Source organism: Anolis carolinensis, chromosome 4, assembly GCF_035594765.1.
Source record: "Anolis carolinensis isolate JA03-04 chromosome 4, rAnoCar3.1.pri, whole genome shotgun sequence".
NCBI lineage: Eukaryota > Metazoa > Chordata > Lepidosauria > Squamata > Dactyloidae > Anolis > Anolis carolinensis.
The window spans coordinates 195,394,785-195,419,966 of record NC_085844.1 but is presented as its reverse complement, the minus strand read 5'-3'; the positions used below and the strand labels follow the sequence as shown (position 1 = coordinate 195,419,966).

Genomic DNA, 25,182 nt, shown 5'->3' with positions numbered 1-25,182 from the left:
GGTACCCTGAATTCTTTAGGTCCAGCATTAAACCATCATTTATAGAGCTGCAAAATCAGTGATTTGGAATCATCCTCCTGAAGATACTGAGGTTACAACATGGCATCAATTTTACCTCTTCGGTTTAAGAGTGGAAATAAAGAAGAATGATAGGGAAATTATTTTGCTTAAGTTACAGAAGTTAAAGGACTCTTGAAATGGAAAACAAATAGCCAAATATAATATATTTCCAAAGAGAGTGTCAAACAGATACCAATAAACTGAAAACAGTCAATGAGAAATAATGAGAAAAGAATGACTCATTAGCAACACCTAAAATTACATGATACCTCGATCAGAATCTTCTTGTATTCAGAATTTGAGAACATGGCCTTTCAAAAACATTACAATGCCCCAAATATTTCAGCTGATATAGCCACCAGAGTTGAAGCTCATAAAGGTCCATGCATGTCAACTTTGGGACAAGGGAAATGTGTGTCTCTGTATGTGAAGCGGGGGTACTGTACAGAGATATGTATGTGTATATAATCAAAACAAATTAGCTTTCTATGGGATGAACTGTTGTCACAGAATTTCATCAGAATCTTAAACTTTATTCTTTTTGTATAGGAAAAATAAGTTTGGTTCTCTTACTATATTATTATTTGCTCATTCCAGCTTCTAATCAAGCTCTAAATATATGGAGTTTCTAGCTCTTTATTTACTCATGCATTTCTTAAACTTTTAGTGCTCCAGCTTTATGAAATCCATCTCAGCCATATCCTCTTTCATTTTCACTGGTTTATCAACATGCCTTAATTGCTTTCTGAGGGTGCTTTTGAGATTCTCTTGTATTATTTGTGTGCAAATATTTTATTTCAGGGGAAAAATCACAACAAAAATAATTGCTACTGAATTAGATACATTTTACATTCAAATTACATTTACAAAAGGATAAAATACTATGTATCTACTCATTAAAGCATTTGTACTATACCTTATAGTCTATAAAGAAATCTCAATGGCTGTTAACATTTAAAAATCTGTATTTATTTATTTATTTATTTATTTATTTATTTATTTGTTTGTTTATATCATTTCTACCCCGCCCTTCTCACCCGAGGGGACTCAGGGTGTATTACAAAATGTCAGTCAAATCTCAGATACAGGAAAAATAAAATAAAGAAATTGCAGTACAATAGAAAACTGATAAATAAAATTCAGCAGCAGGGAGCCACCAGTGGGAGCAGCAACCCTCCTGTGCAACACGCACAAACTCTAGAGTCCCAAAGGCTCCCTTTTCGGGGAAAAAGCCAACAACCACACAGAAAGATGGACAGACAGGGAAAACCTTCTGGTGATGAGAGTGAGTGAGTTGAAGAAGCCATTAACCATTAATACATGTGGAACTTTATAATGCTTCATTAGGAACAGATAGCCTTCTGCTGTCAAGGTGCTTAACAAATGACACTTTGACTGTGGAAAATCCAGAAATCTTCAAAGGAGAGGAAGAGGCAAGAGGTAGCAAAGGTTGAATGCAAGCCGATGAAACTCCATATATTTAAAGCTTGATTAGAAGCCAGAATGAAGATTAAGAGGTTAAGTCAAAGACATGTAGGGTAAACGACATTCCACAATATCTTCTTTGGCTCGGGATGGCAGCATTTCCATCAGAGGGGGTGGAAGTCAGGCACTCCTCCTGGGAGGTTCTGGATATTGACTTCCAGCATTCCTCACATAAACTAGGCTGGTAAGGGATGCTAGGAACTGACATCCAATATCAGGAGGATTACAACTAAGAGGAGACAAGAAAGAAAATATTCTTCCATTCCTTCTCCATTTCCTTTCTGCCTGAAAATCCCACCCACAGGTGTTTTTATTGCAGTCAGTGGTCTGGATTGGCCTATGAGAGACAGCTGTCAAAGGTTTGTTACTGGTGACTTCAGTGTAATGTACAGTCTCAGTTATTCTTTAAACAGGGCACTGGTATTAGCCTCCACATATAAGAACCATTTAACGGTAAGAGATTGGACCTCAGGGTCGCTGCAAAATTATATATCGCTTTCCCTTATTGCCTCACTTATAATTGTACTATCTGCATCACAGAAGCATTTAAACTTGGCAATGTGATTGGCAGCCTCTATATAAATAATGCTGTTCAGTGTGTGTCAGAGAGTGGCATTATACTGCATTTTAAGAGAATGCCAATTCTAGTTTCCTTCCAGAACAAGTGCTTACCAATTTGATTTGTTTTCCACAGGAGGGGGCCAGAGCTACAGGCAAGGTCAGGACAGGTTTCCACAGCCCTAGGGGGGAAAAAGCCTGGCTCCTGAGGAATGCCCCAGGGGATTCTGGGAGAGTCCTTATCAGCTTGTAGTTGACAGTGCTGACAGCAGAAACTTTTCTTTTTATGTCTGCTGAACAGGTTTGGAAAGCCTCCTTGTTTACCCAAAAGCCAATCAAAACCAGGTCTCTATAATAGATTCTGAGAACATTGGGTCAAGAGGTGAGAGGTGTGATGTTTGGTTTTCTTCTCATAGAGAATGCCAGCTATTCCGGCTGAGGCTGTTTAATTTGCAGTCAAACGTGTTTCTCTATCTGGCTCCAAAGAGACTGAGAGAAGGAAGGACCCACCCAAGTTAGTGTTTACTCTTTGTTCTTTCCCTGGGGCCAACCTTGACTGCTTATCAGCATGTTGGAAGTAAACAGGTATTGAAGGCAGGAGGAAGGGTGTGGAGGATGCTGTAGGTTTTCATGTTCACTTCGCTGCACAAGTGTTTGTCTAAACAGTTGTGTTTTCTTTGAGAATCTTATGATATCCTTCCTTGTTCTTATCAGTTCATATTTGAAACAAACATAGAAAACTCACATATTTACCTTTTGCTAATCAGAATTGTGATATGTAAAAGAACAGAATTAAGTTTCTTTACCTGGTTTTTAATAGAGAATCTGAAACACAGAGCTTGGAAACATTGTTTTTGGACTACGATCCCTACAATCCAGCAGCTAACAAATGGAAACACATCTCTCCAATACCATACAGCTATTGAAAAAAGCCACATAAAAAGCCTAGGGAAAATAACCCTAGGAGGAAATAATGGTTTTCTTTAGAATGAAACTTCACTGATTAATTCGCTTTTTACAGCCACAAGTTATCATGGTAAAAGTAGTTCACAGTCCACAGAAGAAACACCAAAAGCAGAATGTAGGCTTCTAGAACACAAAAATATGCTTTGCCAATACAACCAAAATATTAATTCTATCTTAAGTGTCTGTCTTAAATATGTATCTTATTGTTTATTATGATTTGGAACAAAGAAAATATTTGTAATAGCATTATCACTGGACATAAGTTTAATCACCATACAATTCTGAGGTGAAGGCTCTCAATCTGGTCAGTGAAGGTCTGGTCACTACTTTCTCCTACCCACTTTCAAATGGTATTTGCCAAAGGTGTAACACATCTCCTACCCTTCGCTGCATGGAGAAAAATGGAGGAGCAAAGATAGACACATCTGGTATTTACTTATGTTAGCCAAGGATTGTCCACCAAGGGCAAAGACTATGAGACCGGCCACCCAGCACTTCAGCCAGCGATCCAACAATATCATGAAGTTTGGCCATGTTTAGTCTTTTTTTTATTTTAGTATCAAGGCTTCATTTAAGTGGTTTACTCATTACATTTTTACTTCATCTGAAAATTACAATGTTACATAGTTAAGGACATTAATAAATGAAAGGACCAGCCAAAGAAAGGAACAAAGCCCAAAATGTCATTACTTCTGACCCATCCAAAAGTTAAGATTATTATGTAGTTGTAAGGGATCCAAACGTCATTGGGGAAACAGCTGAAGAAAATTTCCTCACTACAAAATCAGAGCATTTTGTTGCTGGAGGAAAAAAAAACCTTTCTCAAAGCAAGACACCCACAACTTATCATTCTGCAACAAGGTTCATCTCATAAAATCATTTTGTGATAGCAGACAGTCCAGTTTTCGTGCTAGACCAGTGTAGTGTTGGCATGGCACTAAAATAATAATAAACAGAATGTTTGAGAGTTTGTTTGTTTTCTTGTTTTTCTATAAAGGATCTGAATCATCCTACCACTGGACAACATTTATACTGTTCATCAGTAGAACAACCAAAGCCCTGGTCCCCAAAATAAAATAAAAAGGATTTGCCTTCTATAAATTAAAAAAATGAAACCAATGCACAGTCTTCAAGATTCTAGACTAAATCATATTTACAGGCTAAGGACACAAAAGAAAATAGCAGAATGTAGGACTTAGCTGTCAAGGATTCTCAGCCTGACTCAACTATGATATATTAAATAACCTGAGTGAGTTTATTTCTTTCTGTCTTCACTCTAGAATGCATAAAATCAGAATAGAATCCTTCCTTAAAATATACAAACAGGAAACACATTGTACTTGTTTGCAAGAAATGCAGACACAAATGTCAGTCCTGTGACTCTCACATGAAACATCTGCCACAGAAGGATAGCTCCAAAAAAAGCAGGCAACCTTACCTGTTGTAGCATAATGGCTTGCTGTTGCTGCAGAAGGGCTTGGAGCTGAGGAGGAGAAAGGATCTGTTGCATCTGCTGTGGGGAGATCATTTGAGGAGACATCATGGCCACAGACACTGGGACCTATATAAAGAAAGAGACAACAACAAGGGGTAACAATGTATGACAGAGGTAATGCTGCAAGAAATCTGAAAAGTACAACTTGCATATACATTTTTATGCCCAGATTGTTTCTTTCTCTGACTCACGGAAAAGAGAGAGATGCATGTGTTGGTGATGATACCTTGTGGGAATGGATTTCTTCTGAATAAACAAAACAAAGACTCCTCTGGTACTTCTAAACTTTTACAAGGACATGCCTCAGAGCTTCCAGAGAAGCTGCTAAGGAAATCTGTTGTAGCAAAAGTAACAAAGCTCAAAGGCTAACATATTTATTATGGCATACTATAGTCCAATCATAGCACAGTGGTTTGAGCATGGGATAGGTGACTGGAAGATCAAGGTTGCCCATGGAAACACACTGAGTGACCACAGACAAGGCACACTCTTTTAGCCTCTGAGAAAGGCAAATGCAACCCCCCTCTGAACAAATCTTGGCAAGAAAACCTCATGATAGGTTTAGATTGCCAGAATATTTTGAAGAATAAACAAAGCCAACAACAACAATAGCTCATAAGAGGACTTTCTTTGGAATTGAGATAAAGGGTCTGTCTGATCCTGGATTTTTACCAAGGTCACATCAAGCACAGTGATCACAGCTTACAAGTGGGATAAACATAGGTGTTAACACCACAGGCAGGAAGGGGTGAACAGAAACCAAAAATGCTACTCCAGTTTCTAAGGGAAATTCAGCATGCAGAGTTAGAGACCATCCCACATCAGTCATCTAGTGTGAAGCTAGAGGTAATAGTGTTCCCTCACTACTTTGTGGTTCGCTTTTCACAGACTCGCTATTTTATGGTTTTTTAATAAACACTAAAATAATATTATAAATCCAAAAAATTATGATTTACAGTGGCAGTGGTCTCAGTCGGGTGCGGGTGGCGGGGCAGAGAAGGAGCCCAAACAGCAGCGAAAGGAGAAGGAGGTGGCACCATGTTCCCCTGCCTCTATCTATCCATCCTACTTTACGGATTTTCACTTATCGTGGGTGGTCCTGGAACATAACCCCCATGATAAGTGAGAGAACATTGTATAGTCTCTTTCATTGAAAGTCTTTAAACAAAAGTTTGATGGACATATTTGAAGTTTGCTATAGTTGAGTTTTCCTGCACAGAAGACTGGACTAGATGGCTTTTCCAGTCCCTTCCAACTCTGATTCTATGTGATGACTCATGGGCCTTGTAGTCCTGTTCCTAGTACTATTGTGGCAGACGAAGAGGAAAACATGGGATTTCCACCGGTTCAGCCAGAGCCGGAGCCTCTCCACCTGGAGGATGTTTGCCCTCAAGAATTCAGCCAAATAGGCCTTGGGCAGAATTCCCCCCCCGTTTTCCCGGAGGGACAATTATAATAGAGATAGAGGAGTCAGAGAGGCTAATCGCCGGAGCCTGAGAATCGCTGCCAAACAACTAGCTGATTAGGTCTGCTTCCCTTGGGAAATTCTAAGGAGTCATGCATCTGGACAGAGTTGGGTTTCGCTTCTCGTTCTCTAGGGAAAGTGTTCTGTTGGCGGGAAAACGAGACCCAATATAGGTGCTTGTCGCAAGGGGAACTTTGCGGAGTCAATTGATCAGCTTGAGGAGAGAGATCGTGTGTGGACTTCGTAACCCCAGTTCCTTGCTTCCCGGATCAAGTTTCAAGCCTGCCTTGTTTCACGTTTTGCCACGGACCTTGTTTCATGCTTCATGTTTGCCTCGTTTCAAGTCTTTGATCTAGCCAAGAATCAAGTTTATTTTCCAGCCTTGTTGTCAAGCTACATTGGACTTTAAAGACTCTGTCATTTCCCCACACTATTGCTTGGCAAAGTGTGTGTTTCGATCAAGTGGATTAAAACTTTGAACTCTAATATCTTATATTGGACAATACATTTCTGGACTATATTTGACCTCATCTGAAAGGTCTGCTTCTGAACTATATTCTTCACTTGTTTTTATTGACTTTATATATTTCTTTAATAAAGATATTAGATAGATTCTGGCCTCTGTGTAAGGTTATTGGTGCTCTGCAGCCTGGGTCCTGACATTCTATATCTGTAGCCACAGTCTTAAAGGATAAGAAAATATTATTTAGAAAAAGAGTGGCCAAAAAAATGGAACAATTTTCAAGAAACCTTGAAATGCCATTAGTGCTGTGATTTGCATAGCTGCCCAAACAGAGCAAGCACAGCTCCAAAACTAGGTCACCATAACTCATGGGGTCTTGTAAGTGGGTCAAAAATGACACAAAAGTTCAGTGGATTATACCTTTATTGGGGGAGATCAGGAACAATTCAATCACTTTGTGGTTGACCACTACTTCCGTTATATTCATAGCAAAATTCATGTGTAGCAGGGTTTCAACTCAACAGATTTGAGTTTTTTTCTAGCCATATATTTGTACACATCTGTTCACATACAACATTTGTGCTGGCATACCCAATCATATCTCTGCTCATACAATACTGTTTCCTGAACCTGTTCACCCTGAGCAGGAAGAGGGAAGTATTAACTGTGAGCTGAGTCTTTGCATTGAGAAGCAAAATGTTTTCTCTTTAATAGAAAAGGCTTTTTCATGTAAGATGGCTAAAGAGAAGAACGCCAAGCATCTGGTTACAAATTATGTACTGGGAAGCCCTGGCCCTTGAGCGCTCTTAACTGGAGGTCAGCTGTGACCAGCAGTGCTTCGGAGTTCGAAGAGGCACGAATGGAGGGCTTAAGGGAGAAACGTGCCAAGAGGAAGGCCCATCAAGCCAACCCTGACCGGGACTACCTTCCACCTGGAAACCGATGTCCTCACTGCAGTAGAACATGCAGATCAAGAATAGGTCTCTTCATAGAATCATAGAATCATAGAATAGTAGAGTTGGAAGAGACCTCAAGGGCCATCTAGTCCAACCCCCCGCTAAGAAGCAGGAAATCGCATTCAAAGCACCCCCGACAGATGGCCATCCAGCCTCTGCTTAAAAGCCTCCAAAGAAGGAGCCTCCACCACGGCCCGGGGGAGAGAGTTCCACTGCCGAACAGCCCTCACAGTGAGGAAGTTCTTCCTGATGTTCAGGTGGAATCTCCTTTCCTGTAGTTTGAAGCCATTGTTCCGTGTCCTAGTCTGCAGGGCAGCAGAAAATAAGCTTGCTCCCTCCTCCCTATGACTTCCCCTCACATATTTGTACATGGCTATCATGTCTCCTCTCAGCCTTCTCTTCTGCAGGCTAAACATGCCCAGCTCTTTAAGCCTCTCCTCATAGGGCTTGTTCTCCAGACCCTTAATCATTTTAGTTGCCCTCCTCTGGACGCTTTCCAGCTTGTCAGCATCTCCCTTCATCTGCGGTGCCCAAAACTGGACACAGTATTCCAGGTGTGGTCTGACCAAGGCAGAATAGAGGGGGAGCATGACTTCCCTGGATCTAGACGTTATTCCCCTATTGATGCAGGCCAAAATCCCATTGGCTTTTTTAGCTGCCGCATCACATTGTAGGCTCATGTTTAACTTGTTGTCCACGAGGACTCCAAGATCTTTTTCGCACACACTGCTGTCAAGCCAGGCGTCCCCCATTCTGTATCTTTGATTTCCATTTTTTCTGCCGAAGTGAAGTATCTTGCATTTGTCCCTGTTGAACTTCATTTTGTTAGTTTCGGCCCATCTCTCTAGTCTGTCAAGATCGTTTTGAATTCTGCTCCTGTCTTCTGGAGTGTTAGCTATCCCTCCGAGTTTGGTGTCATCTGCAAACTTGATGATCGTGCCTTCTAACCCTTCGTCTAAGTCGTTAATAAAGATGTTGAACAGAACCGGGCCCAGGACGGAGCCCTGCGGCACTCCACTTGTCACTTCTTTCCATGATGAAGACGACGCATTGGTGAGCACCCTTTGGGTTCGTTCGCTTAGCCAATTACAGATCCACCTAACCGTAGTTTTGTCTAGCCCACATTTTACTAGTTTGTTTGCCAGAAGGTCGTGGGGGACTTTGTCGAAGGCCTTACTGAAATCTAGATATGCTACATCCACGGCATTCCCTGTATCGACCCAACTCGTAACTCTATCGAAAAAAGAGATCAGATTAGTCTGGCATGACTTGTTTTTGGTAAATCCGTGTTGACTATTAGCAATGACCGCATTTGTTTCTAAGTGTTTGCAGACCACTTCCTTAATGATCTTTTCCAGAATCTTGCCTGGTATTGATGTGAGGCTGACCGGACGGTAATTGTTTGGGTCGTTCTTTTTTCCCTTCTTGAAGATAGGGACCACATTCGCCCTCCTCCAATCTGCAGCTACCTAAGAACCCACCATCAAGACCCCACAGATGGAAGACCATCATCCTCAAACTACGAGGGATCGCCTAAGGAAAGGATGTACAGCAAAGAGAATTTTCCAAGGAAATGTTTATGAGAATTTTTTCAATCAATTTTCTACTCTAATTTGTGGGAGAGCTGATTTACTACAGCTTTTTGACATACAGTATTTAGTAACCTAAATGTTAAACAAAAATATGTCATGTTAATTTGATCAGCTATACAAATGTCTGAAACTGATTTAACTTAGTGCACATAGTATGACTGAAATCATTATGCACAAAAAAATGTAAAGCTTTACCTGGAAATTATTTTTATTGGAATCCAATAAAATATTTTGGATTGCAATAAAATATTGGATTGCAAAATATTGGATTGCAATCCTTCTGGATTCCAATCCAAAAGGATTGCAGCCATACAAAGGGGAAAGATAAGGCAACTACAGGTTGAGTATCTCTTATCCAGATTTTCAAAATTTAAAAGACTACAAAATCCAAAACTACCCATGTAGGTGGCTGAGATAGTGACACTTTGCTTTCTTATGGTTCAAGGTATATAAATTTTGTTCCATACACAGAAGAAGTGTATAAGATTTAGATGAATCATAAACAACTTTAGTGTTTAGATTTGGGCCGCATCTAAAAGATATGTCATTATGAATGTATATGCAAATACAAGTATTCAAAAATCTGATAAAAATCCAAAATCCAATTCTGGCCCCAAGCATTTTGGATAAGGGATACTCAACCCGTATCAATGTATGCATTTTAGCACATTGAAAAAGCTATTTTCATTAATAAGTCCTGAAAAAAACTAATTACAACTGGCATTATATCCATTTTATTTGTCCAATTTGACTTGCCCTGTGCTCATTTTCATAATATTAACTAATTTTATGAAGCAAAGTATTTTTAAGAGTGGAAAATGTTCTATGTAAGAATAACACACAAGGAGGTTTTCTTTCCCCAAAAACTGATGCAGTAGTTTTTGGGAGAACTCCCTTTTTCATAGACCACTGTGACTGGACATGGAACATGGTACCAGCTGAGATAGCACCTCCACTGTGTTTATCACTGCAGTCCCTACTGCTATCACAGAATCGATTTGCTTTGGAGAACAGAGAAGATGGAACAATTTCCCACCACTACCACGCAAGTTTATTTCCAAGTCAACTTCGAATCAGTGGGACAGATTTTCTACTTATTCATATGCAGTATATACAAATACATAATGGCCTATGTCCAATTGTTAGTTTCAGCTGCAATAAATCCATTTAAATCAATATGAACATGGTAAGTTAACCTGTAAGTAAATTAAGTTGATTGGATGGGTCGACTTTGGTTGGGACTAAAAACTGGATTACATATTGTGATATAACTGTTGTGGCTTTCACCACCTTAAACCAGCCAATAAAGGACTCTATAAAGCACACTTCTCTAAGAATGCTAAAGTGCTCTTCTCATGACAAAAGCTTTAATACAGAGAAGGAAAGAATATTCAAAAATAGTGAACATGTCTTTCTTGAGTGTCAAGAAACACTGAAGAGATGAATCCTGGACTGAATAAAATTTAAATAAATTCAGGATTCACAACATTTGCAAATAGAGGAATTGAACAGAAAACATATTTTTCTGTGCAGAAAATAACATTTCTACTCCAAATGCTAATTAATCTATTATTTTGCATTAGTTATTATTATTATTTAATTATTTGCAGATATTATTTTATTATTATTTTCACAGAATAAAGTCTTAACAGCATCTTTTGTGTGTGAAACATTTGCTATACAAAAAATATTTCCAAATAGAAAATTATTTATACTTTACAGAAATCATGTTTTCTGTGCAAAAACACCTTTCAAATTTTGTGCAGAATAAGTGCCAAACTGCAAATAGTCTTCAAAAATCACCATTCATATTTACAGAAAGAAGAAAATTGCTAATACTGCTGCTTCCTTCAAGAATGTAACATGCATCCCTACTCTAATATCAGGGATTCAAAGCATTTACAGCTGTAGTATCTTAAAAATACTGATCATAGTACTTTAAATAGCCTACATAAAATATACCTCTTCTCTGAAAATGGAAAACATGGGAAGCCAGGAGAACCACAATGAAAATGGCCTGCTCTCCACAAATCACTACTAAGTAATCAGCAGACCACAAACCTCTGTTCTAGATGTTATCATACAACCCAGCAGAGGATTCAATGTACAGTAGAGTCTACAGTACAGGTCTACAGTAGAACCTTGGATAAGCGAATATCTTGGATAATAAGGAGGGATTAAGGAAAAGCCTATTAAACATCAAATTAGGTTATGATTTTACAAATTAAGCACCAAAATATCATGTTATACAACAAATTTGACAGAAAAAGTAGTTCAATACTCAGTAATGTTATGTTGTAATTACTGTATTTACGAATTTAGCACCAAAATATCACGATATATTGAAAACATTGACTACAAAAATGCATTGGATAATCCAGAACCTTGGATAAGCGAGTCTTGGATAAGTGAGACTCTACTGTATATGCATGTTAATCCAAGTACTGATGTCAGAACATTTGAAATATTGCATCTATGCTTTCTACATGTGCTCAAGAGTACAACAATTACAACATTCCTCCCTCTATAGTAATATTGAAAAAACCAAATCGGAAACATTCAACACCATAATTTCTCTTTACATTCTCTTCCTACATTTCAAAGCCTTTATATATGTGTCAGAAATATAGGACAAAAAGAAATGCACTCATACTTTTTGGGAATGACTGAGATACAGAACTGAGGCTCTTGACATAGCTGATACCAGTGCCTTGCTGACAGACAAGACTTGCTGAATTCACAGGTCATTAAGATCTTGAAACATCAATAGTAATACCTTGAACTGTACCTTGAAATTCACCAGAAGTCCAGGTAACTGGCACAGAATTTGACTGCAGGTATTTTCGCCTATCTACACCTGCCAACAGCTAGGTTAACTATTCTGTACTAGTTACAGCTTCCCATCAGCCTGAAAGGAGAATTGCTATCTTCTGCTAGTGCCTGGAGTTTCCACAAGTTTGGAAAGGCTGTTATGTTTGGCTCATTAGGTAACCAAACATAATTTGGATGCTATCAGTTCAGTAACTGCCATTCCCAAACCTCACAACCCCCCCCCCCCCCCCCCCGCCGGCAACTTATCATAGAATCATAGAATAGGAGAGTTGGAAGAGACCTCATGGGCTATCCAGTCCAACCCCCTGCCAAGAAGCAGGAAATCGCATTCAAAGCACCCCCGACAGATGGCCATCCAGCCTCTGTTTAAAAGCCTCCAAAGAAGGAGCCTCCACCAAAGTCCGGGGTAGAGAGTTCCACTGCCGAACAGCTCTCACAGTTGGGAAGTTCTTCCTGATGTTCAGGTGGAATCTCCTTTCCTGTAGTTTAAAGCCATTGTTCCATGTCCTAGTCTCCGGGGCAGCAGCAAACAAGCTTGCTCCCTCCTCCCTATGACTTCCCCTCACATATTTATACATGGCCATCATGTATCCTCTCAGCCTTCTCGTCTGCAGGCTAAACATGCCCAGCTCTTTAAGCCACTCCTCAGTGGGCTTGTTCTCCAGACCCTTGGTCATTTTATTTGCCCTCCTCTGGACACATTCCAGCTTGTCAACATATCCCTTCAATTGCGGTGCCAGAATTGGACACAGTATTCCAGGTGTGGTCTGACCAAGGCAGAATAGAGGGGTAGCATGACTTCCCTGGATCTAGACACTATACTCCTATTAATGCAGGCCAAAATCCTGTTGGCTATTTTAGCTGTTGCATCATATTGTTGGCTCATGTTTAACTTGTTGTCTATGAGGACTCCAATGTCTTTTTCACACATATTGCTGTCGAGCCAGGCATCTCCCATTCTGTATCTTTGCATTCCATTAGTTTTGGCCCATCTCTCTAGTCTGTTAAGATCGTTTTGGATTCTTCTCCTGTCTTCTGGAGTGTTAGCTATCCCTCCCAGTTTGGTGACATCTGCAAACTTGATGATCGTGCCTTCTAACTTTTCGTCTAAGTCATTAATAAAGATGTTGAACAGAACCGGGCCCAGGACGGAGCCCTGCGGCACTCCACTTGTCACTTCTTTCCATGATGAAGACGACGCATTGGTGAGCACCCTTTGGATCCATTCGCTTAGCCTATTACAGATCCACCTAACTGTAGTTTTGTCTAGCCCATATTTTACTAGTTTGTTTGCCAGAATGTCGTGGGGGACTTTGTCGAAGGCCTTACTGAAATCCAGGTACGCTACTTCCAAGGTGTTTCCTGTATCGATCCAGCTTGTAACTCTATCGACAAAAGAGATCAGATTAGTCTAGGATGACTTGTTTTTGGTAAATCCATGTTGACTATTAGCGATGACCGCATTTGTTTCTAAGTGTTTGTAGACCACTTCCTTAATGATCTTTTCCAGAATCTTGCCTGGTATCGACGTGAGGCTGACCGGACGGTAATTGTTTGGGTCGTTCTTTTTTCCTTTCTTGAAGATAGGGACCACATTCACCCTCCTCCAATCTGCTGGGACTTCTCCTGTTCTCCAAGAACTCTCAAAGATGATTGCCAGTGGTTCTGAAATAACTTCTGCTAGTTCCTTCGATACTCTTGGGGACTTGAATTCATTTAGAGCGGCCAGGTGTCCTGGACAACTTGTTTCCCTATTTGGGGTTGGATTTCCCCTAATCCTTCGTCCATTTCATGTTGCTGAGGTTGAAGACGGCTTTCTTTTTGTGAGAAGACCGAGGCAAAGCAGGCAATAAGTAATCCTGCCTTTTCCTTGTCCCCTGTCACCATCACCCCATCTTCTCCTCGCAGAGGCCCTATCGCCTCCTTGTTCTTCCTTTTTCTATTGATGAAACTTCATCTATTTTGGGCTTGATTTTTAGTGCTAAATAAGAAACACAACAATACAGTAGAGTCTCGCTTATCCAAACTTTGCTTATTCTGTATTATCCAATGCTGTTTGCCTTTTAGTAGTCAATGTTTTTGTAGTAAATTTTTCAATACATTGCGAAGTTTTGGTGCTAAATTCATAAATACAGTAATTATTACATAACGTTATCATGTATTGAACTGCTTTTTCTGTCCATTTGTTGTAAAACATGATGTTTTGGTGCTTAATTTGTAAAATCATAACATAATTTGACATTTAATAGGCTTTTCCTTAATCCCTCCTTATTATCCAACATTTTTGCTTATTCAACATTCTGCCAGCCCGTTAATGTTGGATAAGTGAGACTCTACTGTATACCTTCTATGGTCCAAAGAGTCATAGCTAGATAAGGATTACCACGTATCCTTGTGCATTTAGTCATTTTCTGCAAAAATCTAGATTTCCATACCATACTGATACAGGCTGTCCCCAAGTTAAGAACAAGATAAGTTCTGTATCTTTGTTCTTAAGTTAAATTTATGTAAGTTAGAATAGGTACATGAGTTATTTATAAGTCGAATGTTTGTAACTCAGAGACTGCCTGTATTTGGAACAAACTTTATCTACCTCAGTGGTTCTCAACCAGATGTTTTGTCCTTGAACTCCCAGAAATCCTAACAGCTGGTAAACTGGCTAGGATTTCTGGGTGTTGTAGGCCAAAACACCTGGGGATCCACAGGTTGAGAATCATTGATCTACCTCAACCTGTGCTGTGAATAGGTTAGACTAAAAGTTGTGCTGGTAGATCCTGTGGCCAAAGGTATTGTTTGTTTTGCCTTCCTGCTCAGTTTCAGGACTCATTCCAGGTTAGTGTTTCACTTGGGAGATACAGCAGAGCTGATGTTTCAGTGCTAACCCAACATCTCAGTTTACCTTTCATAAGGGTTCAAAGAAGCACTGTTTTTTCGTACCTTCATTAGTTAATTTCTAGAATTGCACTATATAGTTTTAGGTGCTATATAATTCATTTAGTGCAAAGTGATAAATGTCCATCTTAAGCAGGGAACACAGGTGATTATTCCATTTCAGCCATGTGTTTCTCTAAAAAAGAGTAAAAAATGAGTAGTTGTGATTTGCACTGGGGTGTTGTATAGAACAAAGCATTTGCGTCTGAACCCAAACAGGCTCACATTTGGTGTACATTTGAGGCAAGTGTATCTCACATCCCTAGACATATACTAGAAACAGATAATGTTTCAATCTAATTCTACTGGTATCACTTTGAGGGGTGATGAGAACTTTCCCTTCAGCAACAGTGCACACATCATGAAGACCTGGCAGTGAACATTGTCTTCTTCCCAGAAAGAGAAAAGTTGCCAGCTTGACATGTGAAACAGATCACTCACACAGTTTAGCAAATCCAACAATTTAGAAGACATTCTTACCTTCAAATTGTAATGGTTCTTGGAGCAGAGAAAATTCCACAAGGCAATCTCTACCCCCTAGTGTCTTTTCAGCTCAAGTAAACAGGAGCATGCTGACCTTTGGGTCATGTTACAAGGCTTATCTATTGACTTAGGCTGCTGGCTTGAGGGAGGTGCCCAAAATTTCATTTGTCATACCAGAAGGCATTCTGAGTTAACTTATGAAGTTATTCATTAACTGTCGTGGGCTTGCTTCCAAGCTGCTGAAGAGACATCATCAACTAGAGGAAGCCAATGAATCAAAGCTATAGGGGCCTTGGTTCACTTAAGCAAAATCCACATTGCTATAATCTATATATATAAAAGAGTGATGGCATCAGGGCAGCGGACAAAACAACAAAACTACAGGGCCCCCAACCTCGAAATTTGACAACACAACCCATCATTCATGGCTCTAGGTTGATACAACAAAAAGAAAAGAAAAATAAAGTCCTAATTAGAGGGAGAGGAATAATAGTTTTTATCCAATTGCTGCCAGTTTGAAGGCTAAGCTCCACCCACTTGGTCTCCTAGCAACCTACTCAGCCCAGGGGACAGGCAGAGTTAGGCCTCACTTAGGCCTCTTCCACAGATTATCTGATTTTAACTGGATTATATGGCAGTGTAGACTCAAGGCCCTTCCACACAGCTATATAACCCATTTAGAATCTTATATTATCTGTTTTGAACTGGATTATCTTGACTCCACACTGCCATATAATCCACTTCAGTGTGCATACTAAACATAAAGACAACCATACAACAGACATTCAATACCACCACTACCTCAACAATTTCTCACCAACACCACCAGACAACGCCACAGCAACGCGTGGCCGGGCACAGCTAGTAATAAATAATAATAATAAAACTTTATTTATATACCGCCCTATCTCCCGGATGGGACTCAGGGCGGTTTACAGTCATAAAAGCAACACAAACATTACATAACAACATAATACACATTATTAAACGAAGTAAAATAATACAATTATAACAATAAATCACACTTACATGACCAGATCAGGGGACGGGAACCATAAACCCAATATATTAAAATGTATCATTTTAGGCTAGGGAAATCTTGTGCAATATATTCAGGCCCAGAAATCGGCGGTAGTCCAATATAATTACTCAAAATCCTGCCGACACCACCAGGTCTTCAGTTCCTTACGGAAATTGGATAATGTAGGGGATTGCCTGATCTCTTTTGGCAATGCATTCCAGAGCCAGGGGGCCACTGCCGAGAAGGCTCGTTCCCTCGTCCCCACCAGCCGCACTTGAGACAGTGGTGGGAGTGCGAGAAGAGCCTCCCCGGAAGATCTCAAGGTCCGCACTGGCTCATAGGAGGAGATGCGATCACGGAGATAGGTAGGGCCCAAGCCGTATAGGTCTTTATAGGTCTTTATACTTTCCTAACTTTGGAAGTAACTTCTAATCCAACAAGATATAAGTTTTAAAGCTGTTTAAATTGTTCATCTGAAATAAGTGTGTACGAGTATAAGAACAAATATATTACTTGGACAGCAACAGAGTTGTATCTTTCTTGTGTAATACAGTAACGACTACCACAGCAAAAGTATGGTCCCAGTATGCCACTGACACTGCTGGTAGTATTTTGTCCTCTGTCTCTCCAACAGAATGGATGCTCCAATATTCAATAAAAAATGAAAATCAAGAGTAACTCAGGCAGTAGCTCCAAGAGAACAAGAAAGAATGGAGTTGATGCCCACTCACTAGGAGACAAGGATCACGCTAATTTTCCTTTGCTGTTCATCAGCCTGCAATGTGTTCTGAATGAGAGCCTGTAATTAATTGCTCATCTGCATCCTGCATCTGAACTCCCTCCCCACCAACCCCCACCACTACACTGCACATCCAGCTTGATACATGTTGGCTGGCATTTTCAAAATCGGAGGCATTCTAATTACCGGAGAGTTATAACACCTTCCATTTCCCGCCCGTCGGACTGACACCCTGTCAAGAGCAAAGAGACTTGCCAGAGGTTTTGACAACACTAATTGCCCCTATAATCTAAAAACACAAAGGAGAGGCGATTAGTCATGAGGGCCGCAGCTCTCGATCCGACATGAGATTTTCACAACGTTACAAGAAAACAAAAGCGGTGCCTTTTAGAGTGTGATGGCTGCTAACAAAGCAGAATTATATTTTCATACAAACCTTTGTCTACATCAAATAGCTTTCCCCTTTCTCTTAAAATGTGATGCTGACACTTGAAATCATTGGGCTCCTTAGGAAGAGGAACAGGGAGAATGATATATATGTAAATACATAAGGTTTCACGTTATGGAGGATTCTTAGGACTCTGGCCTTCATGCTTTCTCATTTACAAAGGGATGGTTTTAAAAAAGGTAAAAATTACTAAACACTAAGGCATGACTAAAAGTTCCAGCAGTACTTCCAGACCTGGTATCAGCTTGTCTTCAGTTTATCTCACGGCCTTTTACTCAATATAAGCTGCATTTATAAGCAGCTAGAACAAGAGAGCCAGTATGATGTAGTGGTCTGAGCACTGGTCTATGATGCTGGAGATTTGAATCCCGCTCAACCACGGAAACCCACTGGGTGATGTTGGGTAAATCACACTCTTTCAACCTCAGAGGAGGGCAAAGCAACCCCCTTTGCACGAATCCTGCTAATAAAATCCTGTGATAGGTTCCAAATAGGTATACACAAACTGAGAAATTGCAATGGAAATTCATATTGTTCAAATAAAGATACGAGAATGATACCAATTTCAATGACACATGGGGAGGTGCTGGTCTATCACATCAGATAGCTTTAGAAACACTGAGCTAAAACAGTTTCTGCCTTTCTTTTTCTGTGAAGCAGATAACAAACAGCATACATTCTTATTCATCTGACATTGAAAAATAGAAATATTAACAGAATGGCAATTAACAGAAAGCAAATATGCTATCACAGACTTTTATGTAGGAAATGGTAGGTGAAAACCAGGTGAGATTTTATTTATTTAACTATATCAAATTTCCCCTGGTTTTCACCTACCATTTCCTACTTGAATGTCTGTGATAATTCTCTTGCCCCTTTCCCCCAAAGAATAGTTTGCTGTGATATATGCCCTTCCTCTCTAGAGTACACCTAGTACCAGGAGAGAAAACAATAAGGCCAATTAGAGGCTCAAAACATGTGTTTCTAGCACACTTTTCACAAGCTCTCTTCATAATGTGATGGCCAATGGTCCTATCATGATGCTTCTCACCTTTATTGGTTTACCTTTGTGTATTAAAAGTGACTTCACTTTCTAGTCAGGGATGATCGAAGTTCTGCCAGTGGGCATGTGAATTACAGACCACACTTTTGTTGCCCCTGAAGATACCCACCAGTTCCTCCAAACACCCAATTTGTAAAAATTGACATGATTTTCATTGAATTTTTGCCTAAAATCATACAGAACACCCCCCACCCACCCACACACACTTTGAAATAGTGCAAAAGCAGCCCAACTGCTACAAGCACCCCAGAACCCCATAATACCATAAATACATGTCTTCTGTAGCTGATAAGGAAAATTGAAGTATTTAGACTTGGTATAGGGAGTGTGTGCCTGTGGGGAAACAGCCCACCCCTATTCTATTTTTGGTGGGACTTCATGAACCATTTTAATCAATAAAGTCTAAAACACTTTTCTAATGTGTTTACTAATCAAGTCGAGTGTTTAAGAAAATCTGGATCCAGAATGGGAAAACTGACTTGTCAAAGTCATTACATACAGATAGCTGAGTGCAAAATTCAAGCCTGATTTTTTTTAAAAAAGATATGCTAATAAGACTTCCTGATAATGAAAACAATTCTGGCTTAAAATCTGTTGAAACAGATCCTCCCCTCCATGCAAACACACAGAGATAACCACAACTGCTATATCCATCTCTTTCTTTTCTTCCTTCTAGCTCTTGGTATATGAAAAACCTCAGAACATGTAAGACACAAGTGCATTAAGACAACCTGATGCATGTCAAGTTAACCACATCTTTAAGGTGACCCATTATACTATGGGGAGTAACTATCCCAAGTGATCCAAATAAGCCCACAAAAAGGTAGTCAAGGAACTCTCTCACTCTAAAAGTCCTTAACAATAATAGCATACATATATAGGGCCTATGATAATCAATGTGCCGTTGTTAGCAGTGATTTAGAGGTCCAGATCATGTCGATTCTGGACCATGCTTGATGCCTGTTTGAGAAGTGTGTGTAATCCTTTCTCTTCGGGTTTAATTCTCTCCATGGATCAATTAAATCATATTCATCTTTTACTGCAAGGAGGTTTTTCGGTAAGGAGGATGTCTCTTTTATTTTCTTATGTCTAATTGTTTTATCTAGTTCTGTGTCTAGAACTCCATTAAAATCCCCAAGCAATATCATGTGGTCAAATTCTGTGTTAATAATATTTTCTCTCAACATTTTGGAGAATTTAGTTTTGGGGCCGTTAGGTGCATAGATATTACAGATCAATATTTTTTCCTTTTCAAAATCTATAGTTACCGCAATTACCCTACCCTCATTGTCTTTAAATGATTCTTTAGCTGGGAACTTATCATCTACATATAAGACTACCCCTCTTTTCTTTACATTATCTGCCGCAATAAAGGATTGGCCTAGATACCCCTTATTTAGTAACCTTATATGCTTGAGGTCTATATGTGTCTCTTGTATTGCTATAATGTTATATTTTTCTTTTCTTAGTTTATTAAATAGTCTATTCCGTTTATTCGGCGAGTTTAACCCATTAACATTATTCGAAAAACATTTTAATTGACAACTGACTTTACTCATCTCTATGGGTTCCTTCCTCTTCCTGCTGTTCTCCCTCATCCGAGTCTTCCTGATCTGTATTCAAATCCAATTCAGTCACTGTTGGGTCATTATGTTTGGGTGAGTCGAATCTTCGTTTCTTCGTTTCTTTTGGATTTTTACCGCTGCCTGATGATGACGATAATCTGTTTACGTTTACATCTTTCTTTAGCGTTCTCAAGAAGTCTTTTGCTTCTTCTTCCGTAGTTATCCAAATTTTTTCATCTTTATATGTTGCCATTAGGCCCTCATATTTCTCCCACCTATATTTAATTTGTCTCCTCTTAAGTTCATCTGTGAGGAAGTAATATTTTCTTCTTCTGTTTAACGTCGATTTTGGGTATTCCTTTAGGATAATCACTTTCCTCTCCTTGTACCAAATTGGGTTCCGCACATTTCTTTTTAGCACTTCATCACGTGTAGTTTTTTTCAGGAAATGGACAACAATATCCTACGTAGACATATTAGCCAGAGATTTATCTGATCACTGCCCACTAACAATGGTAATAAATAAGAGGTATGTGCCCAAAAAATGGAGGCTAAACGAAAACTTATTCAAAAAGGAGCATGATATTAATAAAATCAAGGCTATGACTAAAGAGTATTTTAGTATAAACGATAATGGGGAAACAAGTCCTCAAACAGTGTGGGATGCTTACAAAGCTGTAGCAAGGGGTTTTTTTATACAACTAAGCTCCAGCAAAAGGAAGCAAAAAGATTCGGAATGGAGTAGATTAAATAAAGAAATAGAGGCAAAAGAAAAAGAATTAAAAACTAACCCCAAGAATCAGGAGTTAAAAAAAAGCCTAGCGCTCTTAGTTAAAATGAAAGAGAAACGGGACCTAGAAGAGGTGGCTAAACAAATCAAATGGGTCAAGCAACAAGCGTTTGAAAACGCAAATAAACCAGGGAAGTGGCTCGCTAGGTTAATAAGAAAGAAGAAACAAAATAGACTAATTACGAAAATTAAAACCGAAGGAAAAATAGTAAATTCGGATAAGGAAATAAGAGAGACCTTCCAAAAATTTTATGAGAATCTATACTCTATTGATAGTATAAACCCAGAGACTATAACAGAGTACTTAGGCAAACAAAAATTGGACAAAATCTCAGATGAGCAAAGACTGGACCTCAATAGGGAAATATCAGAAGAAGAAATCCTTAAGGCAATAAAAAATCTAGACAGCAATAAAACTCCAGGCCCAGATGGCTTTATAGCAGGTTTTTATAAATTAGAACAACCGGAAGTGATCCTATTCCTAAAAAAAATAATGAATCAGGCACTACAAGACCAAATTATTCCAGATTCATGGAAGGAGGCAATTATAACAATGATACCCAAAGAAAGTGCGGACCTGTCCGAGGTCAGGAATTATAGACCTATATCACTTTTAAATACAGATTACAAAATTTTTACAAAAATTCTGGCCAATAGATTTAAAAAATTCCTGGATGGATGGATAGGAGAAGACCAAACAGGTTTCCTACCTTCCAGAACCATAAATGACAACGTAAGAACAATTATAGACGCCTTGGAATTTTATGAACAACACAATCAAAGAGAAGTAGGTTTTCTTTCTGTGGATGCAGAGAAGGCCTTTGATAATTTAAATTGGACTTTTTTCAAATTGTTATTTCAAGAATTAGACTTAGGTATACAAATTCAAAATGCTATCAATAGTATCTATGAAGACCAATGGGCGAAAATACAAATTAATGGGCAAGAAACAAATAAAATTAAAATTAGTAAAGGAACAAGACAAGGTTGCCCCCTTTCGCCGTTAATATTTATTATGGCCTTAGAGATTCTTCTGAAAGCAATTAAAAAAGATACAAATTTGCTAGGCATTAGACTAGACAAACAAGACTATAAATATCGTGCCTTTGCGGATGATGTTATTTGCATTATAGAAAACCCAATTCAGAACATTCAAAAGTGGATCTTGAAAATTGAAGAATTTGGAAAGGTTGCCGGCCTTAAAATTAACAAAGAGAAAACAATGATTCTGACTAAAAATATGTCCAAAAAGAGACAAAAAGAGCTATATGATATCGTAGGCCTGGAAACACCAACCAAAATAAAGTATTTAGGGATCTGGATATCGGCAAAGAATAATCAACTACTTGATTTAAACTATAACAGAATTTGGAAGGAAATTAAGAGTGACTTGGAAAAATGGAGACATTTAAATATCTCACTACTGGGACGAATAGCAGTAATAAAAATGAATGTTCTCCCAAAATTACTTTACCTTTTCCAAAACATACCAATTATAAGAAGTACAAAATTATTTAAAGATTGGCAAAAAGAAATCATGAGATTTGTCTGGAAGAACAAAAAAGCAAGGATAAAATACAGTACGATGATTTCACGGAAGAACAAAGGCGGATTTGATGTTCCAGACCTCAAACTGTATCATGATGCATGTGCTCTTTGTTGGTTAAAAGACTGGATTAAATTAGAAAAAATTAAGATTTTAAATTTGGAAGGCCATGAACTAAGAAATGGCTGGCACGGATATTTATGGTATGAGAAAACGAAGATCGAGAAACAGTTCGGAAATCATTTTATAAGATCTGCCCTCCTGAGAATTTGGGATAAGTACAAATGTAGGTATTATACCAAAACCCCGCTTTGGCTATCTCCAATAGAAGCCAATCACAGAAGATTATTAGGGTGGAGAAATTGGCCCACATATAGAGAATTGTTAATTATAGATAAAGAGAAAAAAAATCCCCCAAAATTAAAGGAATTAATAACAATACAAGAGATAAACAAAAACGTGTCGTGGTACCAATATTTTCAAATTAAAGAGGCCTATAAAAGAGATAATTTGGTGGGCTTTGAGCATGATCAAGGATTTTGGGACAAATTTATCCTTATAAATAAGAAAAATATAAGTATAATGTATAACAATTTGCTATCTTGGGACACAGAAACTGCGACCGTAACAAATGCAATGATACTATGGGCTAGAAACATAGAAAGACCCATTCAGATGTATGAATGGGAAACAATCTGGAATAAAAAAATAAAATACACATATTCTGTAGATTTGAAGGAGAACTGGCTTAAACTTATACATAGGTGGTATCTAACACCAAAAAAGATTGGCCTAATGTATAAAAACACAAGTAATAAATGTTGGAAATGTAAAACCCATACAGGATCATACTTCCATATGTGGTGGAAATGTAAGAAATTAGAAAAATTTTGGAATGTAGTCTTAGAGGAAAGTAATACAATATTGAAAACTAAATTTGCTAAAAAACCAGAACTGCTTTTACTAGGCTTATATGATCCTAATGATAAGATCGATCCCAATACAGACAAACTTTTTACCCTTTTCATCACCGCAGCAAGACTTGTGATCGCCAGACTCTGGAAATCCGCACAAATACCAACTAAAGAATTATGGTTAGAAAAACTACTGGAAATCAAAAATATGGATCAACTATCCTTCTTGATCAAAAGAACGAACGGAACAGTTATGAAAGCTACTGACTGGACTAATTTTGAAGACTATTTAAGGAAGAAGATAGAAGCAAGCAAAGATCGAGTATAAGATAGAAGAAGAATTAGAAATGGAAGTCAACTCACACACCCACTCACTACCTTCCCCCCCCCCATCCCCTCCCCTTTTACCCGTCAATCTTGTCCCCCACACGAACATGGTGGTATGCTCATAGTGTTTTGTGGTTGATGTATGTTTGTTTATCTGTCTGTTTATTCGTTGTGAAAATCACAATAAAAATCTATTTGGAAGATAATCAATGTGCCATATTAAAAGATAAGAGAAGCACTAATATGGCAGCAATTGTTGAAACAATCTGGGCAAACTGCAAAAAACTGATTTTTGTAGCCTCACTGTTTACTTTGTTTAAGGTATGCCACATTAGCCCCTTAGGGTGGGTAACCTGTTAACCTCCAGATGCTATTCCGTTTCAGCATGCCACATTAGCTTCTTAGATAGGGTAGGCAACCTGTTGCTCTCCAGATGTTTTTGTAATGGCAACAGCCATCAGTTTTTATGTTTGCAACAACTGATGGGATTTGCTGGCCAACTACCTCTGGAGGACCATATGTTGCCTACCTCTGATCTAAGAAGGCATCAAAATTCTCATAAAATTAATTCATCTAGGTTGAAAATACCTTCATGTTTTGGACTAAGCTTTTAAATCTTAGATGAGAATTATATTAGTTGTAAAGCTAAATTATAAGAATGGCTATAGCTTCAAGCCAATTACTTCAGCGATTTGCACAACTCAAGTTGAACAAGACAGAAATAATAAATGATGTTAACATTAATTTAGGAGCAAAGGACAGTTAAACTGCCATGGTACCTTTAACTGACTAGTTGTACCAGGCGTGCCTTTTGACTTTCACAAAAACTATAGGCTCTTCACTCTTTCAAGATTAGCACTCCCAACAACAACAACAACAACAACAACAACAACAACAACAACAACAGAAGCATTGTGCCTACAGACAGAGAGGCTGAATTTCTCTCTCCAAGAATGGTTTGTGGGTGCATGAGTGTGTCAGAATTGGCATCTGGCAGACAGTGAGCTAAGACAGGCAATGACTCACTTGCTGGCCTGATGCCATTCCACAAAACTGCTTACTAACAGTTCTGGCCTCCTAGCAAATGCTCTTCTCAGATGCTTTAGCTCAAATCCCATCATACCCAGGTTAAAGCTGAAGAACAAAAGAATAGCAGCCTGGGAGTAGAAAATAAATCTCCTTTTAGAGTATGTATCTTGGTAAAAACCCAGATAAGTGACTTGATTTACAGATACACAACAAAAAGTTGAACTTGGTAGCACAGATTCTTAGAACATGCTTGCAATACTTGTTTTGCAACAAACTTCTGGGCACCTCTCTTGGTGCCCAGAAGTCAAAATTCTGTCTATATCAGAATAAGATTCATTAATGAATCATAACACTGTAGGACCTTAAACTGAATGGCCCTGACAGATGAACTCCCCTGCTGCTTGGAACTGGGTAAAATGTCTGTAGTGGACCTGAGTGTGTGTGTGTGGGGGGG

At 38.8% G+C, this 25,182-nt stretch overlaps 1 protein-coding gene across 7 annotated transcripts in view; it reads right to left on the bottom strand.

The window, feature by feature from the left end:
• The window catches only part of foxp4 (forkhead box P4), a 206,002-nt gene that overhangs the window by 69,583 nt on the left and 111,237 nt on the right, over positions 1 to 25,182 (bottom strand). For all 7 annotated transcript variants that reach the window (XM_008109697.3, XM_008109692.3, XM_008109699.3 and 4 more), the window contains exon 4: positions 4,508 to 4,630. In XM_008109697.3, the coding sequence (XP_008107904.1) occupies positions 4,508 to 4,630 (123 nt within the window). The remainder of the gene's footprint in view (positions 1 to 4,507; positions 4,631 to 25,182) is intronic.